Raw genomic sequence first — 20,324 nt, forward strand, 5'->3', positions numbered from 1 at the left:
CCCAGAAGAACTAACACAAGAGATGTCCAGACTTTCATCCCCCAAAGGTACAGCATTATTTTCAGGAGCCAACAGGTGGGAGCAGTGTCTTAGTTTGTTTTCTGTTGCTATGACAAAGCACTGACCAAAAGCAACTTGTGGAGAAAGGGTTTGTTTCATCTTACAGCTTACAGTCTGTCACAAAGGGAAGTCAGGACAGGGACCCGGAGGCAGAGGCTGTGGAGGGACACTGCTTCTGACCTTGCTGCCTATGGCTTACTCAGCTGACTTTCTTACAAAACCTGGGACCATCTGCCACAGTGTCCTTGGGCCCCTTCCACATGGATCATAAATTAGGAAAACACCCCCAACAGGCTTGCCTACAGGCTGATATGATGGGAGCATTTTCTCAATGGAGCTTCCTCTCCAGATGACTCCAGATTATGTCAAGTTGACATAAAAACTAATCAGTACGCACAAGCAGTCTTATCCATAACCATGAGGGCGGATTAGCAAAACGTGGTGTGTCCCTACATCCTTCTTGGCCACACAAATGGAACTTGGATATGCATAACAGTATGAATGGGCTGTGAAAACACCTCATGAAGTAAGGCAGGCATAGCAGAGTAATGGAGATGACTCCACCCCCTTGGGGCACCTGGATTCAGAAAAAGAAGAATGTAGGGTCTGGTGTGTGTGGGGTTAATGGATGCACTTTGGGGATGATGAAAATGTCCTGGGTGGTGATGGTTACATATGGAATGCCCCTGTGTTTTCCACTCACGGGTAGTTAGAGGGATATGGATCACCTCTGTGTAATCAGTACAAAGTGTGGCCAGTGGCCCTTGACCAATCCATAATAGACTCAGGCTATTCTGTTAAGTATGAGATTAGATCTAGGAGTGATTGGGCCAGAAAAAGAGTTGGGCTTAAACAAAAGGTGAGGGTGAAGGTCCTTGGATAGTCAGCTAGCAGTTTTCCATACAGACAAGGGATGTGATGTTGCCTATAGGTATCCAGGTAACTGCTAGGCTGTGTCCTCACAGTGACCCCAGGTACAGAGGCGGGTGTGAGCAGCATAGGAGTGTAGGCTTTGGAAGGCCCAATGTTTAATTATGTGACAGTGAACTTTGCACACGTGTGCGTTTATCGCTGGTGGTATCCTGGTCAGTGGTTGTGTGTCCTATTAGGTGACAGCTGCATGCCCTTACACCTATGGACTTTTTCAGGGAACGCATGGAACTACTGGAGGAAGCTAAGAAGATGGAGATGGCAAAATTCCGCTACATTCTGCCTGTGTATGGCATATGCCAGGAGCCTGTTGGTTTGGTCATGGAGTACATGGAGACGGGCTCCCTGGAGAAGCTGCTTGCTTCTGAGCCGCTGCCTTGGGATCTGCGTTTCCGCATTGTGCATGAGACAGCAGTGGGCATGAACTTCCTGCACTGCATGTCTCCACCGCTGCTGCACCTGGACCTGAAGCCAGCAAACATCCTCCTGGATGCCCACTACCATGTCAAGGTAGGGACAGCATGTGCCCTGGGGAGTGAGTGGGCAGCTGGGACACGGGATGCTTTAGGGAGGGCTCTGTGTCTAAGATCTTGGAGTCTGGAATTCAGGGCCTGGATTCTGAGAAGTGATGTCCCTGGAGCAGAAAACTTGAAGCCAGGGCCTTTCTCACTGTAAGACCTGCTAGAGCACCCAGCTGGTCACACTTGATCTGAATTTGATAGGCACCTGAAAGGGTGACCCTGGTAAATCCATGGGACCCCCCCACCCCCCAATATTCTGGCATGTCCTAGGTTCTTAGCACCCTGAGGCAGACCCAGGACTTAGGGGTTCCAGGGCTTATAGTCTTGTGAAATCACAAATTGGGCTGTGAACTTGTCTCTCTTGTGAACAGAGAGACCCCATGTCTTCTGATAAAGGAACCTGTTTTTCCTCACTGGTCTGGCACTATGAAGAGGTGGTAGGGTCTGATATGTTCTAGACACAGGCTGTGAAGGGGACTCATTCACTTGTGTGCCCTCTGCTAGGAAGCTGTGGGCAGTTGTATTGATGCGAGGTCTATGAGGTTTGTTTCTTTGCAAGTTTGTAAAGTATAGTGTGAAGAATGATACAGGAAATGGGTGTTGTGTGCTTGGATGTAAGTATTGTCAGTTTATTCTGGATTGTATGGTGGCTTTGGACATATTTTTCCTCTGGACATCTCTGCCTCAACACCATGGGCGAGTTTTTATCATATGACATGGACATGTATTGGTCACAACCACCCTTTTTCTGCAAGAAAGTAGATGGGCCTGAGTGAGGGAGTGGGCCCAAGGGCCCTGGATCAAACAATGTTCACACAAGGAACTAACAGTGTCCTCAGCCTGTCACAGTGATATGTCTGATTGCATAACACTTGCAGATCCACTCTGCTGGCCTGACCTTTAGGAGGCTCATTGTACCACTCTGCTTGACTCTGTACATAGTGGCCCTTGCAGCATGTGTGAAGCTACTTGTAGCACTCAGACTCAGCCAAGCAAAGAAACTGATTTCTACTCTGGACAATAGCTATGAGTTGTGGTTTAGGTAGACATTGCTCAGTCATGGCTTTTACGTCCTGAAAAGTGAGACAGGTATCACTCAACTTAGTGTCAGTATCTTCTTGTGATCTGAGCTTGTTTCCTGGGTAGGGATTGGCTTCTGTTCTTCCTGGGCAGGACAGGGCCTATGGGCCCAGTGGGTCATAAGATCATTGCTCATGTATATGTAACCTATACCAGAAAAAGAAAACAATAACAACAAGCCCCTACCCTGGGCCAAGGCCTCACCACAGAGCAGAGGTGTAGTCTAGTCACTTGGTGGCTACCCCGTGGTTAGATTATTCCAGATGCAGGTGTGGAGCAGAGGTCGAAACGATAGCCTCCAGAGATCTTGACCCACCACAGTCCGTTCATGACATGTTCAGGAAACCTGCTTACTGACACACCACAGTCACAAGAGGCCAGGGTGGTTTGTGAAAAGTAGAAGGGTATGCAGACAGCCCCTGGATACTTGGGGTTGGCCTTCACAGCAGGCAGGCCCTGCTTCTGTGTGCAGCAGGCCTGCAAGTTCAGGGGAGGGTAGCCTTTAGATGGAAGAAAGCCCAGAAACCATATAAAATTCTGGGCACTTGAGAAGAGGTAAGGAAAACAGCAGGCAGTGCTGGGTGGTGTTTGAAGGCTCCTGTGTCTTTAAGAACTGCTGAATGGGAACTGGCTGACACCTTGTATTACCTAGGCCATGGGTCTGGTGTAGCCCCAAGAGTCACTAGACGCAGGGTCTCTGCAGAGTCCCTCAGCTGCCCTAGACAAAGCCATTGTTTTCATCTCATTCCCTTGCATGTTGCCCTCCTCTCCTTACAGGCATGTGGGTATTTGGGAGACTTGTGCTGTGCTTCTGGGGTGGGGGTGTGGGTGGGGCGATGATGATGACACAGAACTGTCCTCTTCCAAGTGTCATCCTTGTCAGCCAGAAGTTGAGATAAGGACAGAGCTCCCCATCTCTGTCACTTCTGGGTTATCATCTGGATCAGTGAGGGTGAGCACTCACACAGTGCCCCTATGGGAGTCAAAGTAATGTCCTAGTATCTGGTTTGTCACTAGTAGGTTGTCCTTTGTAGGTCTGGGTGCTGACTTCTCTAGGTATTTTCTCAGTTCCAGGTACACAACAGGTGCTTAATGCTTTTTCATTGAGGAACTAAGGGCTGCCCTTGACAAATTCTGGGTTAGCATTCCCTTGTAGGCCATTGTCCCCGCAACCTGATGATAGTTGTAGTTCCTACAGTGTCAGCTGGATGTCTGGACTGGGAGCCATGGAACAATGATGAAAATGTGTTCCTTTATTAGGTTGGTTTTTTGTTTGTTTGTTTTTGTTTTGTTTTTCCCTGTGTAACAGTCCTGGCTGTCCTAGAACTCTCTTTGTAGACCAGCTGACCTTGAACTCACAGAGATCCACCTGCCTCTCCCTTTCGAGTACTGGGATTAAAGGTGTGTGATACCATGCCTGAGAAGGTGTTTCTTCAGCATGATGGGACACTGTCCCAAAGCTGGGATGCTGAGGCCACCCCCTAACCTGAGCCACCCTGAAAGGCCCTGCAAAAGCTGCTTTTGTGTGGTGCCAGGCTGTTATTAACAGAGAAGTTAGTCACTGACAAAAAGCTGAAAACAAACAGAAATGTGCTTATACAACACAGTTTTTTGTCTTGTAGAAACAGCCTCCCAGAAGGAGCCTGTGGTGCTGAGGGTTCTGCATATCCCATGCAGATAGGTCCCTTGGAGTTCTGGGCCATTTGTAGTTGGGATCCTGAGGCAGGTCCAAGAGCTGCTGTTCTGCCAGCCTCACTTCCCTGCGTCTGGGAAGGCACTACTGTTCTGAGCCTGTGCTCAGTGTGAGTACTACGGATACCTCACAGCAGCCTGGGGCTGTCAAGTGCATTTCTCTATTAAGTAAACTAAATATCCAAGTTAGAACCAGATCCAGATATCCCCAACTACTTATTCATAGTGTCCTGCAAGAGGGGTTCTTCTTGCTGGGTCCAAAGAAGCCTTTCTCTTTGAGGTAGCAAGAGGCCTTTGGTAGCTTGGTCTAGCTATTATGTTCCTGTAATCCCAGAGCTCTTTGGGGATACTGAGTCAGGTGCCAGTGTGAGAGCATCATGAGACCTCAGGTGTCCACTGTTGAAAGCTGGGGAAGGAGGCTACCCTGTCCTGGGTAGGAGGATGAGAGAGAAAGGCCCCAGGCTCAACTCCCTAGTACTTCACTTCGGTGTGCCTGCAGTGCCAGGCTTTCTCCAGTGCTATGAAGTAGCTAGCGTGTCCAGTGTGCAGGGACAGTGACAGAGAGAAAAAGAAGTCGTTCACTGCTAATGTTGCCCAAATCTGTCTGCATTTCCGAATGTAAAACATTCAGGCTGCTCTCCCTGAACTTTTTTGAGATGTGCAGTGAATGAGCACTGTCTCCCAGCTCTAAGCAGCTTGAAGGATCTGCAGGGGACTCAGTGATGACTTTGTCATGGTCACTGGCTGCTTTTCCAGAGTTCTTGTTTCTCCTGAGGCCATATAGACTTTCAGAACCAGCAGACCTGTGGGGCCCTAGAGGTCTGCTGAGCCTGAGCTTTGAGTGCTAGCAGAGACAGGGCCAGCCCTAAAGGATATCTTCCTGTCAACTCCCACGACTATCCTCAGGGTCTTTTAGTTACCACTCAGTCTTTCTGCTGTTGGGCATTGATGACACGAGGCCGGTGGCCTCCCTTCATGGGTGTGGCCGGTCTGGAAACAAAAGTCCTGACTCAGCCCATTTCCTGTTGCTACCAGGGTGTGTTTGAAGACGAGCCCAGGAGTGAATTAAAAGGCTTAAAACCACATCAGCCTTGAAGGAGACTAGAAAGGGGCCATTCCTGTGTACACTTGGAAGGCTATTTGGTGCTGAATTGGGGCTTAAGTACACAGCGTTTCAAAGGGTCTGGTTTACACCAGGATGTGGTGACATGGGCAGAAAAGGGAGATTCCCAGAGATGCCTGCCAACTCTGCAGTAGTGGTGTGAGTTACAAGGACACCTTCATCAATGGGGGACCTGCCTCCCCTGTGAACTCTGGAAACAGAGACATCATCACCAAGGGGGAGGGGACAGCATATCTGGAGTGAGCCCGGAAGGTGATGAGGCGTATGTTTTGCTCACTCTAAATCCCTCTGAAGGCGTGTTGTGCTTTAAAGGACCTGCTGGCACTTGCAGCTGCCCCAGCTGGAAGGTTGCATAACCGGACTGACTATGGACGATAGACGCCCCAGCTCATCACGTGGCTCCCTTTGCCTGAAAGCTGAAGGCTGTTTTTTCCTTCATGCTGACTGTGACCATCAGCCACCAGAGCAGACATGAAACTTTACAGAAGTAGGACTGGCTGTCATTCTTTATGAGCTCTGTCTCCAAGTGAATTCCATTCTTTTATTAAGCATGATGTCTTTCTTCCCTACCCATCAAGTGTATACTGATGGTGCATCCAGGCTTGGCCCCTTTATATCCCTTAGCTTCCTGCTGCCTGGAGACAGGGCAGCCTGGAGCTTAGCCCCTCTGTTTGGGTGTGAGTGCCTATATCATGTGTTGGGGAACCACCATCTGTTATGGCAGTAAGAGAGATGTCATAGCCTCTTCTGGCTCCCTTTAAGGCTGACACGCCTCCTTTGCATTGCTTTTACAGATTTCTGACTTTGGACTGGCCAAGTGCAATGGTATGTCCCACTCTCATGACCTCAGCATGGATGGCCTATTTGGCACAATCGCCTACCTCCCTCCAGAGCGTATCCGTGAGAAGAGCCGGTTGTTTGACACCAAACATGATGTATACAGGTGTGTGACATGCCACCATGCCCTCTGTGCCGGCTGGGAGCTCTAAGTTTCACTGTTGCTTCCTGCTCTGAACAGCAGTTTCTAGAAAGGCTCTAGGGCACCATTCAGCCACGGAGTTTGGTCCACATGCAAATGGTGTGTGCCTATTAGACTTGGGGACTTTAGCTGGTGGCTGCATGCTCTCCAGGCACAGGAAAGACTTTTTTTCCTGTGGGTGGTGCTGGCTGAGGAAGAGGTTGTTCCTGCTGGTGCTAGGCTGAAACAGTTAGAAAAGGCGGCTTCTAGCCCAATGTTGTAAATGATGCCGTATTTCTGTGAAACATGGGTTTTCCTCCTTGTCTGACAGAAGAGCCTGCTGCTTTGAGTAGCCCACAGATCCATAGGTATGTGGGTTTGGACTCCTCAAAGCACACACTCTTCTGAATCCCAAAGTGAGCAGCCCACACGTATGGGTCACTTGGCCAAAAGACAAGAACAGAATTGAGGGAGAGAGAGAGCAAGAGAAAGGGAGACAAAGAAAAGAGCAGGTAAAAGAGGGAGCATAACTAACTTATAAGGAGAATAAGTAGCTGTGGGGAGTCCATGAGGTAGAGAAGTTTAGGGTAGGGGAGGAGGCCAGAAGAGCTCGGGTGCCAGCATGGACTTTGAAATGTGTGGCAGGTACTTGTGATTTTGAAGGAGCCTGGAGGTCGCCATGAGCTTTGGTATGCTGATAGGCACCACCATAGCCACTTGTCCCTTCTTCCGCTGATAAGAGACATGGCTCCTTTTGGTAGTGAGGAACCAGCTGAGGAATGCTGGCTTTTTTTTTATCATAAAAATTTGGGGAAATGGTGTTTCCTTTGGACCTGATATCCTCTTGAGTACCTACCTTCCTTTCCTCCTCAGATTATGAGGGCACTATCTCAACCAGCTCTGTCTTTTGTCACTAGGCCCAGCTGACTGGTTTGACAGAAGCTAATGTGCTGAGTCTTCCTTGGAATGGCTCTCTGGGGACAAGTTAGGGCTTGTAGAGTTTGGGGAGAATCCAGTACTTTATTTTAAAGTTGGCTTTAGCTTTTGAACCTGCATTTTTCCAGTTGATGAGGTAGGCTCATTTTTTAGCCTTTAATTTTTCTTTTCTTTTTTCTTTTTTTTTTCTTTTTTTCTTTTTTTTAGATTGGACTATTTCAGTGTACCTAGAATAATTTATTTATCTAAACATATGTCCCCCAGTAGCTAAGAGGGTTTCGGGCTCAGATGGTTGCTTCTTAGTACTTTCTATACATTTTCATTAGTTACTCTCTCATGAAGCCTCCAAGGGCCTCTTAGAGTATTTTAGTCAGAACCAATCTGACCCTGGATTTAAAGGATTGAAGCCACAGCAGAGAACAGAGGTGTCCATAGATGTCTGAGTCTTGGTCTGCACCCCTGTGAGATGGTGGCTCAGGGCTTGGGAACTCTACCAAACCTGAGACTCCGGCACCAACTAACACCTAGTTTCTCTTCCAGTTTTGCCATTGTGATCTGGGGCATGCTCACACAGAAGAAGCCATTTGCAGGTAAGTGGCCCTGTATGAAGGCAATGGGGATGTCCTTGAATTTTCTCAGCCCTTCCATAGTGTCTCTTGTTCATGGTTGGCTGCTTTGGGACTCCCAGTGTTCAAAGCCACATGGCAGTCCTCAGTTAGATACCTTATACCTGCCCTGCAACTACATTGGAGACCACAGCCAGCTTACTTCAGGTGGCTGACAAAGCACTCTTGCTGTGTCACTTACATACAGGACTGATAACTGTGGGACCATCAGACTGTGCCTTGTTTTTTGATGCCACTTAGTGTTTTGTGATGGTAAAACTCTACATAGTAAGAAACCAGTTTTAACATTTAAAGTGCTTATCTCCTTGACATTTGAACAGACATCATCACTGTATAGTTCTAGAACATTCTCATCACCCCAGAAGATCTCTGTCTCCGTTAGCAGGTCCTGTGATCCAGCAGTTAATTTCTTCCTCCCTCCCTGTCCTCCTTTCTCTCTCCCTTTCAAAAACAAATGGTATAAAACATATATGACAGAATCTACTGTGTTAACCATTCTAAGCACACTGTGGATAGCAGTAAAAGCATTCATGTGTTTGGCCTCTCTCTAGAACGTCTATTACGTCAACTCAAGTGTATAAAACTTGAGTCACTTTTAGCTGCATTGGTAAGGGAGGAGTCCCTTTTCTTTTATGACATTTCTAGAAATTCACACAATGGGGTGTGGCCAAAGATATTTGAAAATACAGATCATGCTCAGTGTATATGCGGTTCTGGGTTCAGCCTCCAAAGCCAAACAGATAGATATTAGTGAGTGAGGGCCCATTGCTAGCTCAGTCACACACTCAAGCCAGGCATAGAAAAGGGGAAGGGTGGAGATAAGACCCTCCAAGCACAGCAGGATTTAGGATAATGCTGGGAGCTTATTAAACGCTCAGCAGAGTGGTTCTATTATGTTTCTGTCCTCCATTGTTTGTTCTTTTAAATATTTTATGTGTATATGTGTGTGCTTGAGTGATACATGTGTGCAGGAGTCTGTGGAGGTCAGAAAAGGGCATTGAACCTCCTGGAGCTAGTGTTACAGGGAGTTGTGAGCTGCCATGTGGGTGCTGGGAACTGAAGCAGGGTCCTCTGAAAGAACAACCAGTGTTCTTAACTATTGAGCCATCTCTCCACCCAGCTACCACCCCTACTGCTTTTTCTTCTGACTGTGTTCATGCAGTGGAGGTCCACAGTCTGAATTCTTTTCCATGTAATAGCCTACTGGTTGGGTGTGAAATTGTCTGGTAACAGTGACTCAAGTCAGGTGTGTGGTGTGTCAAAGATCTAGGCACTCAGGTTTTATTGTCTCCTTGATGGGGAATCAAGGTGCAGGACTTCCCAGATGTCATGTAGGCTTCATTTGGCTGGCTTTGGCAGCAGAAAATCTTCTAGGCATTCTCTTGACTTTCATTGCATTTGGAAAGCTTGCTGGGTTTGGAAGGTTGGATTATTGTGGAAATAACCTGCAGATACTGAAGAGATAGACATTGTACAAGACTTAACGGGAAAGTGAATAGTGTCAGTGTGGAACCCTGGCAGCCGGTGGTGACTTTGGACCAATTTCCCATGCCTGCCAAGAGGCTCCTGCTGTACTACAGGGTGTGCTCGGAATGCAGGGTTGGGGAAATGCCCGTGGAAACGAGTGGCTAATGGGCTACATGGTGTGAGATGAACAGAAGGTCACCCACTGAGAGTCACATTGAGTCCTCCCTGATCAGGGCTGGTAATAATAAATAATGGCAGAGTCTGTGCCCATGAGACATAGTTTTTAAACTTGGGAGAACAGAGAATGGTATGTCCTATGAGGATATGGGTTAAAGAAAGCTCCCAGCTTGTAAAGGGAAATGGTAGTGTCTGAGGTGGTATGCCTGTAATAGCATGTCCCAAGCACTTGTCCATACATCTGAGTGAGGAGCTATGTCCTGCTGATCAGAGTCTTGACACATGCCTCCCCTTTGCAGATGAGAAGAACATTCTACACATTATGATGAAAGTGGTGAAGGGCCACCGCCCAGAGCTGCCACCCGTCTGCAGACCTCGGCCACGCGCCTGTGCCAACTTGATAGGGCTCATGCAAAGGTGCTGGCACGCAGACCCACAGGTTCGGCCCACCTTCCAAGGTGAGTGCCCTTCCCTGCTTCCCTGTCTCTGATTACCATGTGATGGCTTTTCCAGTGGCACAGGCCATAGAGTTGATGACCAGGACAGGGTTGAGGGCCAAGCTCAGGTGGGGAACAGTGTGTGTAAAGACAGGGGTTAAGCAAGCCCTCCACTAACAGGGTGGCCCATCTCCTACTTTGGCTGTCAGAACCAATGTCTACCTCTGCTCCCAGCAGGCTGTATTTGCCTCCAGGTAGCTTTGAATCCTGGATTTCAAGTTCAGGTACAATGGTGTGTCTTTAGGCAGCTGAAGGTAGCTAGTGGCTTGCAACATTTCTTTCACTTCTCTTGGGGTCTTGTCCTCATGGACAGATAGATGTACCTTTGGGATAAGAAAGTGAACCCTATAGAATTGCTTTTCAGTGAACCTAGGGAGACATGAGTGGGCTGAGGCTCACCTGCCAGTCCTGGTAGTTCTAACCCTTTGCATCTGGTAGGTTACTCAGGACCCATTTTGATCATAATGGGACCTTACAGATGGCTGCCCACTCAAGATTGTGGGTGGGTTGCCTTCTGGTGTAGCCTGGGGCTTTTCCAGAGACCTAGCAGTGGTACTGGGCATGACCTCCACTGGTTAAGAGACTAGGGTGTCACAGCTTCTGTCCCCATAGAATTATGTAAGAGTCATATCTAGGTAACAACTCTCTGTTTTCTCACCCAAAGAAATTACCTCTGAAACTGAAGTCCTTTGTGAAAACCCTGATGAGGAGGTGAAAGACCTGGCTCATGAGCCAGGTGAGAAAAGTTCTCCAGAGCCCAAGAGTGAGGTAAGCATTTCTAGAAGGCATCTTCAGGTTTCCAGTTCATGGGTGGAGGCTTCCCAGTCCAACATCTTTTCTGAAAATTCCTCCCCATTTCCCGGTAAACCTGTCCTATACCTCCTTCTAGAAATGTATGTCCCACAGGGGTCCCCCACCTGCCCAGCACACTGGAGATCATGGAAGTCCAGATTGCCCCAGTCCTCCTGAGCCTCAGATAGCTGGAAGATAGATCTGATCACAGTCTATCTGTTCATACACAAATGGTTTGTGTTATAAGTACCACATGGTTACTCCAAGGTGGTGAGAAGTTCCAAAGTTCAGTGCTAGCTGAATGCCTCAGGGTAATGATTGAAGCCAAGCCTGGGGTAAGGGAACTCTGTTATGAAGGTTGGGAGTGGTAGTGGTTTATCTGGCATTGGGCAGCGTCTCCCAGGGAGAATAGCAATGGGACAGGTGAGAGCTGAGACAAAGGTGCCCCTGATAGCAGTAAAGGGGCAGAACCTACCTCCAGTACACAACAACAACAAACAACCTACCTCTGATATGTTGGTGGCCAGCAAGTAGACATGACTTCCTACACAGGTGACAAACAGAACATTCCCCATCAAGTAAGGCCAGTGGCTCCCAAAGGGAAGAAGGCTCAGAAAGAGTTGTGAGCAATCCTAAGACTTAGTCGCTGGAAATCTGCTTTTCTTGCAACAGCCAGACCTGTAAAAGCCCCCTAATTCTCCTTGTTGACACAGCTCTAAGTCAGACTGACATACCTGAGAAGTCTGGGTGGACCGGGCCTAGCCTTGCCTGTTCTGTGCTCTTTCTTGAAGCTTACATGTGGACAGTGCCCCTGAGTGGGAGGCAGCATTGTGCAGACTTTTCCATTTTTCTAAGGTGTTATTCTTACAATGCCTTTGTGCCAGGAGGCCCATAAAGTTCCTTTGCAGCCCTGAGTTTCAGGGCTTCTTGATGATGTTTGTCCATGGGAACCTCGGTCTCTACTCTGTGGCCAGGAATTTCTTGTTCTCTGTACTCTGACATGGAAATTAGAAGAGCAGGGTCCTCACCACCACCTTCTTCATCTTTGCAGGCCAGGCCTGAGTCTGCACGCCTCAAGCGCGCCTCTGCTCCCCCCTTTGATAATGACTGCAGCCTTTCTGAGTTGCTGTCACAGTTGGACTCTGGGATCTCCCAGACTCTTGAAGGCCCCGAGGAACTCAGCCGAAGTTCCTCTGAGTGTAAGCTGCCATCATCCAGCAGTGGCAAGAGGCTCTCTGGGGTGTCCTCAGTGGACTCAGCCTTCTCCTCCAGAGGATCGCTGTCACTGTCATTTGAGCGGGAACCTTCAACAGGCGGTGAGTGACTGTGAGCACTGGTGAGATTGCATAGGGCTCTCTTGTGAGTTACATCAGAGTCTGAGCAGTTGATGTGCAAGGTTTCTTGCTCTGATGCTTCTTGTGTTCTTTCTGTTTTCTGTCATGAGTCTTTGGTGTTATCAGCATAGTTGGTGCTCAGAGCACAGCTCCAGAAATTCCTTGCATCGTGTAGCATGCAAGGAAGACAGGGCACATCACCTGGCTGAGCCAGCCCTGGGATAGATTTAGCCTCAAGTCTGCAAACTGGAAAGCCCAAGTGCCAACCAGGGGAACTAATGACACTGGGGATTTCACTTATGTCAGCCTTGTGCCCTATACTCAGACACTTCCAGATAAACCCTGTCCCAAGATTTTGTGTTTATAGGCATCCTCAGTTACCTTAGCCTTGCATCAGGCTGGGCTGGCTGTCCTGGAGGTGCTGACACTTGGGATGCTGCTGTGGCTACTTTGTAAAGCACAGGCATTTCAATCTAGGATGTAGCTTGAGGGAGGCCGAGTGCAGATAGCTGTGCCAAAGATTTGGGATCTTGCCAGGTTTCAGGGATTTTTTCCAGTAGAATATTGAGTGAAAGAGCAATGAAGGTTAAAGAAATGGCTTGCAAAGATGGGTAGAGAGGACGGTATCTAAGCTGTGGACAACAGAATCAAAAAGGACAGTCAGGACTAATTTCACAGCAGCCGTAGAAGTATCACCATCTGCCATGGAGAAATATGTTCTAAAATCTTTTCTTCAGACTTAACCCTCTCTGGTGATGGTCTTGTCCTCATGCCTGAGAAATGACTACCATCCTGTGAGCATTGAGTGTTTAAGCCAGGCATGGTGGTTGCATGTTTTAATCCTAGCACTTAGGAGGATCTCTGTGAGTTTGAGACCAGCGTGGTTTACAAAACAAGTTCCGGGACAGACAGGACTACATAGGGAGACCCTGTCTCAAAACAACAAATGAATGCAGTGTTGAAACACTAGGTAGGGTCTGTTTCCTTAGTACCACCCATACTCCCACTGCACTGTAGAACAACCTGGAAAACGTTCCATCTGCAGAGGGAGAGTCTATTCGTGGGAGTAAGGACTCTCAGTAATGGCAGTAGATTTTTAGGTTCAGTAGAAAGTTCCGTTGTGAACACTGAACGGTGTCCTGAGAAATCCAGCTTCAAGGATCATTCCAGAAACACCCCATGTGATGTTCCCACAACATGGGGTGCAGCTTTGTATACCCTTGAAGTTTCAGGAACCATCTCTCTCAGCCAGTAGAGCACCATGAAGAGTGTTTTGGAGTCTAAGTCTTTGGGCAGATGGTGTTCCTGTCTGGCTTTCCTTTTTGGTGTACCTCTTTTTAAATGATTGTCAGCAATCCTGCTGTTGCTAGGGGAGGAGTGTGGTCAATCGCCTTTTCCAACCCTGGAAAAGCTAGAATGGTATTATTCTGCATATCAGCAGAGGAACATGGGAGATATTAAGTACATTGCCCAAGGTCTCCCTAAAGTAGATCTGAAATAAGCACGCAGGGGCGGATGCCTCAAAGGCCTGCAAGTAAAGGATGTACCCTGAATGTCCTTGTCCAGAATCCCTGGAGATGTGGTCCACCTGCCCTCAGCCTATAGGCCCTAGAAGCCCACATCCTGCAGTAATGGCCTCACTCTAACCTCTGACATTGTACTCCCTCTCCCTGCAGATCTGGGCCCCACAGACATCCAGAAGAAGAAGCTAGTAGATGCCATCATGTCAGGGGACACCAGCAAGCTGATGAAGATCCTGCAGCCTCAGGATGTGGACCTGGTTCTCGACAGCAGTGCCAGCCTGTTGCACCTGGCTGTGGAGGCAGGACAGGAGGAGTGCGTCAAGTGGCTGCTGCTTAACAACGCCAACCCCAACCTGACCAACAAGAAGGGCTCCACACCACTGCATATGGCTGTGGAGCGGAGGGGACGAGGAATCGTGGAGCTACTGCTGGCCCGGAAGATCAGTGTCAATGCCAAGGATGAAGACCAGTGGACTGCCCTGCACTTTGCAGCCCAGAATGGGGATGAGGCCAGTATGAGGCTGCTACTGGAGAAGAATGCCTCTGTCAATGAGGTGGACTTCGAGGGCCGAACGCCCATGCATGTGGCCTGCCAGCATGGACAGGAGAACATTGTACGCACCCTGCTACGCCGTGGTGTGGACGTGGGCCTGCAGGGAAAGGATGCCTGGCTGCCTCTGCACTATGCTGCCTGGCAGGGCCACTTGTCCATTGTCAAGCTGCTAGCCAAGCAGCCTGGGGTGAGTGTGAATGCCCAGACACTAGACGGGAGGACACCCCTGCACCTGGCTGCTCAGAGGGGGCACTACCGTGTGGCCCGAATCCTTATTGACCTGTGCTCTGACATCAACATCTGCAGTCTGCAGGCACAGACACCTCTGCATGTCGCTGCAGAGACTGGACACACGAGTACTGCTAGGTTGCTCTTGCATCGTGGTGCTGGCAAGGAGGCTTTGACCTCAGAGGGCTGTACTGCCCTGCACCTGGCAGCCCGGAATGGACACCTGGCCACTGTCAAGCTGTTGGTAGAGGAGAAGGCTGATGTGCTGGCTCGGGGGCCCCTGAATCAGACGGCGCTACACCTGGCTGCTGCCCATGGGCACTGGGAGGTGGTAGAAGAGCTGGTCAGTGCTGACCTCATTGACCTGTCTGATGAGCAGGGCCTCAGTGCACTGCACCTGGCTGCCCAGGGCAGGCATTCACAGACTGTGGAGACTCTGCTCAAACATGGGGCCCACATCAACTTGCAAAGTCTCAAGTTCCAAGGAGGCCAGAGCCCCACTGCCACACTGCTCCGATGCAGCAAGACCTAGCTCGCCACCTGCAGAACCAGGGCTCTGTGTAGGCTTCTGGGCCATCCTTGTGTTCCTCATGGGAACAGAATGGTCCTGGAACACTCTGCTCACCCTGTTGGTGGCCTGCCCATACATTGACAAAGCAGAGGCTAATGGACAAGGCAATAATAGCTGTGTCGGGGCAAAGGCTGCCACCAGCCACTGTGGCCGGCCATGGTATCTGGTGTCAGATGGGACTAGGTCAGTGTCATTTCATTGTGGTCTTGATGGCGGCTGATGCGGGTCATTCATGACAAAGCCTATATAAGGATAGCCCCTCTGTCCCAGAGCAAGCTACCTCTGCTTGCTTGGAGCACAGCATCTTTGGTAGAGTCATGGAAGAGCATTGTCCTTTGTCTTCTCATTCATCCTGTCTTTGGAGGCATAGTGGATTCTTACATATGAATGACATGCTAGCTTTGTTTGAGACCTGTGAGGTTATAACTGGCACTGACTGATGGAGTCTAGAAAGGGAATGAAGATAAAATCACAAAGGTGATCTTAACATTGAACAGCCTTACCAGCATTGAACTGCTGTTTCACTTGTTTTGCTTTTTGGTTTTTGGTCACCACACCTCTTCCCCTACTCCCTGACAGTTGCTGAGTTCTCACCCAAAATGTCAGAGCCACGTATGTAAAAGTTAGTGGAAAATTCTTTATAAAATAGGTTTTATACTAAACATTTTTTAATCAAACAAATCACTCTTTCGGGCTCTTGTCTTTTGGTGAGGTGGTGGTTTGTGCCGAGGGCTTTGCTGATGTGCCCTGTGGTGACTCCTGCTGTGTTCCAGCCACAGCAGTTGAATGTGTCCTGAGGTAGCCATTAGAAGAGATGGTTGTACTTGGTGTGGGGGGGAGGGGGTCAAAAGATTTGATAGCCTCATTGTTATACCTTCCCCATTCAAGTTCTGAATATTGTCACTGTAGATGTGTTACAGAAGTGCACTGTGTGCAAACACATGGTATAGCTTGGTTTGTAGCACGAAGAGTGGCATTAATGTACTGTTTACTTTGACATGAATCATGGACAGGATACTTTTCTGTGACAGGAAGTGGTGAAGCTGGCTATGTTTTAATATGCCTCAATTTGCCTTCGCTGTCTTCTACTCTTGTGTAAAACACAGAGACCATGGGAGATCTGTATGATGTCAATAAAGGATTTACTACTTTTGGAATTCACTAAGACTATTTTTTTTTTTTTTGATCAATAAGCTCTAATCATCTGGTCCTTGAAAACCAGAGATCTAAGGCAAGGCCATGGGATTTGGAGATGTTACAAACTGAAACAACTCAAGGCCTGAGAGTTTCAGGAAGCACAGCATGGCCAGGGGCATCTGTCTATCTTACATGGCCAGATCTGGTGGGGAGGAGCTCCCAGCAGCAGGGTTTGCATTTTTAAAAATTACTATTCTCATGCTAACTCTTTACATCTGAAATAATTTCAGATTATATCAATTATGATAACTTCACATTGACTCTGGGCTTCTCTTTCAGTTACATTTGACCTTATTTTCCTGACCATCCGTTTTTTAGTCACTACCTTTCCATCCAATGGTCCATCAACCCACCACCACTATGCCTAATCTTCTAACCACCCACTTGTCTACCCAACTGATTGTCCTCCCTATCCATCCACCTACCTCTCTACCTGTCTGCCTTCCTCTCTGACCACCTACCACACATCTACTCACCTCTCAGAACAGCTTGCAGACAATATGCCCAGTTACTTAAGTGTGTATTTCCCCCAAACCAAGGACTTACTAACAACCATCAGAATCGGGAAGTTAACATTGGCATGATGCTATCTAGTCCATAAGTCTTTTTAAAATTATACTGATCACCTCAGATAGCAGAAGTGGCTCTTCCTAACCTTAGGGGTCCTGGATTCTAATTCCTTGCATTTAGTGTCACATCTTCAGTTTTTTGTGCTCATTTCCTGGCTTCTCTTGCCTTGCACAACCTTTTCATTTGTGATATATGTAGCCCTGTAAGTTTGTCTGACTCTACTTATGATGGCTTAGGGTTGCCTGTTTTAACCAGCACACAACAGACTCAATAATGTGTTCCTATCTCCCTATTTAATTTTCATTGGTATTGGTACACAGTTACAGATTGCCAATGTGTCAAACTCTATTATTCCTTAATGCTGAATGATGCTCAGAATGACCAGCTCGAGGGCCTCTGGGCACATTTGGCCAGGACTTACTGCTTTGACTGACTCAAAATAGCCAACACAAACAGACCAATAGATATAGACTACATACTTACATATATACATATTTACACCATACATACACAAAGTGACTCCAGCCACTGAATTCTGCATGATGGCGTGACATGGGGCCTGACGTGAACAGGATTGTTGTGATGAACAAACCTTACATTCTGAGGGACCACTGCAGTTGGTTCTGGAAGTGAAAAACTCTAGAGCTTGCTGGGTAGTTGTCCTGGGCCACCATGAAGGCAGTGAGCTGTGAGTTGTTCCCTGGTCAGTGGCAATTGCTGTCATGGTAAAAATATCTGCGCCGAAGCAAGGAAGCTCGAACAAAAGCCCCCCTGAAGCTGGATTAAGGAGGAAAGAGGAGAAGGCTGTGGGTGGGTATTTTCTCTGCTCATTGCCACAGAGTTTATATGTAATGAAAGGTATAAACTGATTGCTGGCCTAGCTCTTTAGAAAGATCCCCACAGTTGTGAGCTGACCCTGAGTGTAGGACTCTAGGTAAAGGGACAGGATCCCCCCTCCCCCCCCCCACACACACATACACAGGTTTTACATTGTAATGTCTGATGATGTTGCCTTTTGGAATAGCCTGAAGGTTTCAGCAAGCCTTGTCCTCTGTGGCAACCCATAAAAGTGAGGTCCTTTCATGGTCTCCTTCTATAGCTCCAGCTCCTCTTCCTCCTGGAGTTACTGCCAGGAACAGCTGGGGCACTGGAAAAACAAGGTTCAGTGAGGTGGCAGTTGAGGCTGCAGGTGTGGCTGGTGGGAAGTGGCCCTTGGGGAAAAGAACTGAGCCTCCTCCATGGGCTGTAGGCTGAGCTGTCCCTCATCACACTTCCTTGTTCTATCTTCCTTGGAGGCTGTAAGAGGACCCCTGCCTTCTCTACACTGAGATGGGCAAGCAAGGACCCCATCTTTGCTTCAGGAAAAAGGACAAATTAAGCAGGAAATGGAGACGGGGTGGTGCTGGGGCCATCAGTGACAGAAGGTGGCCATGTGCTGGCCACATACCCATGCACAACATCTCTGTGAGTTTGGGGGCATAGCCAGGTCCAGATGAGGATTTGCTGAAGAGCCAGCTTGAGCTGGTCCTTCCTAAAAAGATGGAAGGTGGATGGAGGAGTGGCAGGTAATAGAAGCTGACTATGAGAAGGGAGGTGGGTCGGGGCTCTATCTGGGGAAGGGATGGGAGATGCCTTCACTGATGGTAGAAGGAGGCTTCACATTAGCAGGTTCCCTTTCCATTTGATATGACAAAGTACTCAGACAAAAAGGATTTATTTTAGTTCATAATTGCATGCTATGATCCATCATTGCAGGAAGGTCAAAGCAGGAGCTTGAAACAGCTCATCTTGTCACATCCACAGTCAAGAGCAGAGAGAATGTACGAATATATTCATGCCACTGCTCAATTCATTCTCTCTCTCTCTCTCTCTCTCTCTCTCTCTCTCTCCCTCTCTCTCTCTCTCATGCAATTAAGGACAAAATACAATGAATAGTGCAACCAATAGGTCTTCCCAGATGACGTGATGTAGTCAAGACAGTCTCCCACAAACATGTCCAAAGGTCAACCTGATCCAGACAATCCTTCAATGAGAGGTACTTTTCAACCTGTTCATAGGAAGCATCTGTAGGCTACCTATGAACCTGCCATGGCCTGAGGAGACCATGTGTGAGTCAGGTTGAAGTGGAGGATCTGGGAACTGTTCCTTGTACACAGAAAATCCACAGCAGTTACAATGAGGCTATGTCTGCTGACTCTAACATTCCCCATGTCAAATCAAGAAGGCACCAGACATAGGGGAACTGTCAGAGTGGGACAAGAAAACTGTTTGAAGGTCTCTACCAGGAACAGTTTGAGCTTCTCCCCTGCCTCTCCATCAATAGACAGGAAAAGTTTGGATCTTGAGTGCCTAGACCTCAGGACCTACAGTGTTTGCTGTTGGGAGAAAGAGCTAGGGTAGAGAAGAAGACGCACTGCTTAATGTGAAGCGTGCCCCACCACTCTTGTCCAGCCTATCCTTCCTCTCAGCACCAAAAATATTTTCGGACCTAACATTTAGATCTATTATCCTACAGTGACACTCAACATCAATAAGCCCCACTCATGCACATGGAGTTTCAAATACCTGTCACTAACTCAATGTGCAAAATGAACCGAGTCTACTAGACAGATTGTCCTACTTGGAGGACAAACTCACAGCTTTCCCAGTCAAGCCAAGAAGCAGGTTTTAAAAATCAGAAGAAACATGATTCAGTAAGATGTTCCAGCTGGCAAAGATGCCTGCTGCCAAGACTGATGGCCTGAGTTCAATCCCTGGGACCCACATGAAGAAGGCAAGAATTGACTTCTACAAATTGTCCTCTAATAGCACAGCACGGCATGATCACACACATGTATATGCTTCCAGACACACAAATAAATAGATGTAATAAAAATAAACCAGCCAGGTGGGGTGGCACATGCCTTTAATCTCAGCACTCAGCACTCAGGAGGCAGAGGCAGGTGGATCTCTGTGAGTTCGGAGGCCAGCCTGGTCTACCGAATGAGTACTAGGACAGCCAAGGCTACACAGAGAAACCTTGTCTTGAAAAACAAAAACAAAAACAAACAAGCAAACAAAACCCTAGAGAAAACAAAGTGTGAATCAGAAGAAAACTTTTAAAAGTCTACAATTATCTCAGGTATTAAATATATGAAGACCAACACAGAATGTGTAGAAACAGAGGACATAAACTGACAAAACTAAATTCTCCAAAGAAGAAAATAAGCTTTGGACACTAACAAGAAATTCCAGAGACTGATCAGATGGCTCTGTTGGTAAAAGTGCTTGTTGAGCAAGCTGGAGACAGGGTCCAACCCCTGGAACTCACAGAAGGAGAGAACTAACTCTTAAAAGTGGTCCTCATAATTACATACTCACAGAGGTGTGCCTGGGTGTCCCCCATCCATGATAACAATAACAATAATAATAAATAAAATATTTGGGGCTTTCAAGATAGGTTTTCTCTGTACAACAGCATAAAATAATTTTTAAAGAAAGGAATTTTCA

At 47.8% G+C, this 20,324-nt stretch overlaps 1 protein-coding gene across 1 annotated transcript; it reads left to right on the forward strand.

The window, feature by feature from the left end:
• The first annotated feature begins 1,194 nt into the window (after positions 1 to 1,194).
• On the forward strand, positions 1,195 to 16,229 carry Ripk4 (receptor interacting serine/threonine kinase 4). The gene is made up of 7 exons (XM_035443426.1): positions 1,195 to 1,500; positions 6,201 to 6,349; positions 7,841 to 7,890; positions 9,870 to 10,028; positions 10,732 to 10,835; positions 11,911 to 12,175; positions 13,870 to 16,229. Exons 1-7 carry the CDS (start codon positions 1,195 to 1,197, stop codon positions 15,027 to 15,029), a joined length of 2,193 nt encoding a protein of 730 aa, XP_035299317.1. The 3' UTR covers positions 15,030 to 16,229.
• The last annotated feature ends 4,095 nt before the right edge of the window (positions 16,230 to 20,324 follow it).

The sequence above is a fragment of the Cricetulus griseus genome, chromosome 4 (assembly GCF_003668045.3).
Source record: "Cricetulus griseus strain 17A/GY chromosome 4, alternate assembly CriGri-PICRH-1.0, whole genome shotgun sequence".
NCBI lineage: Eukaryota > Metazoa > Chordata > Mammalia > Rodentia > Cricetidae > Cricetulus > Cricetulus griseus.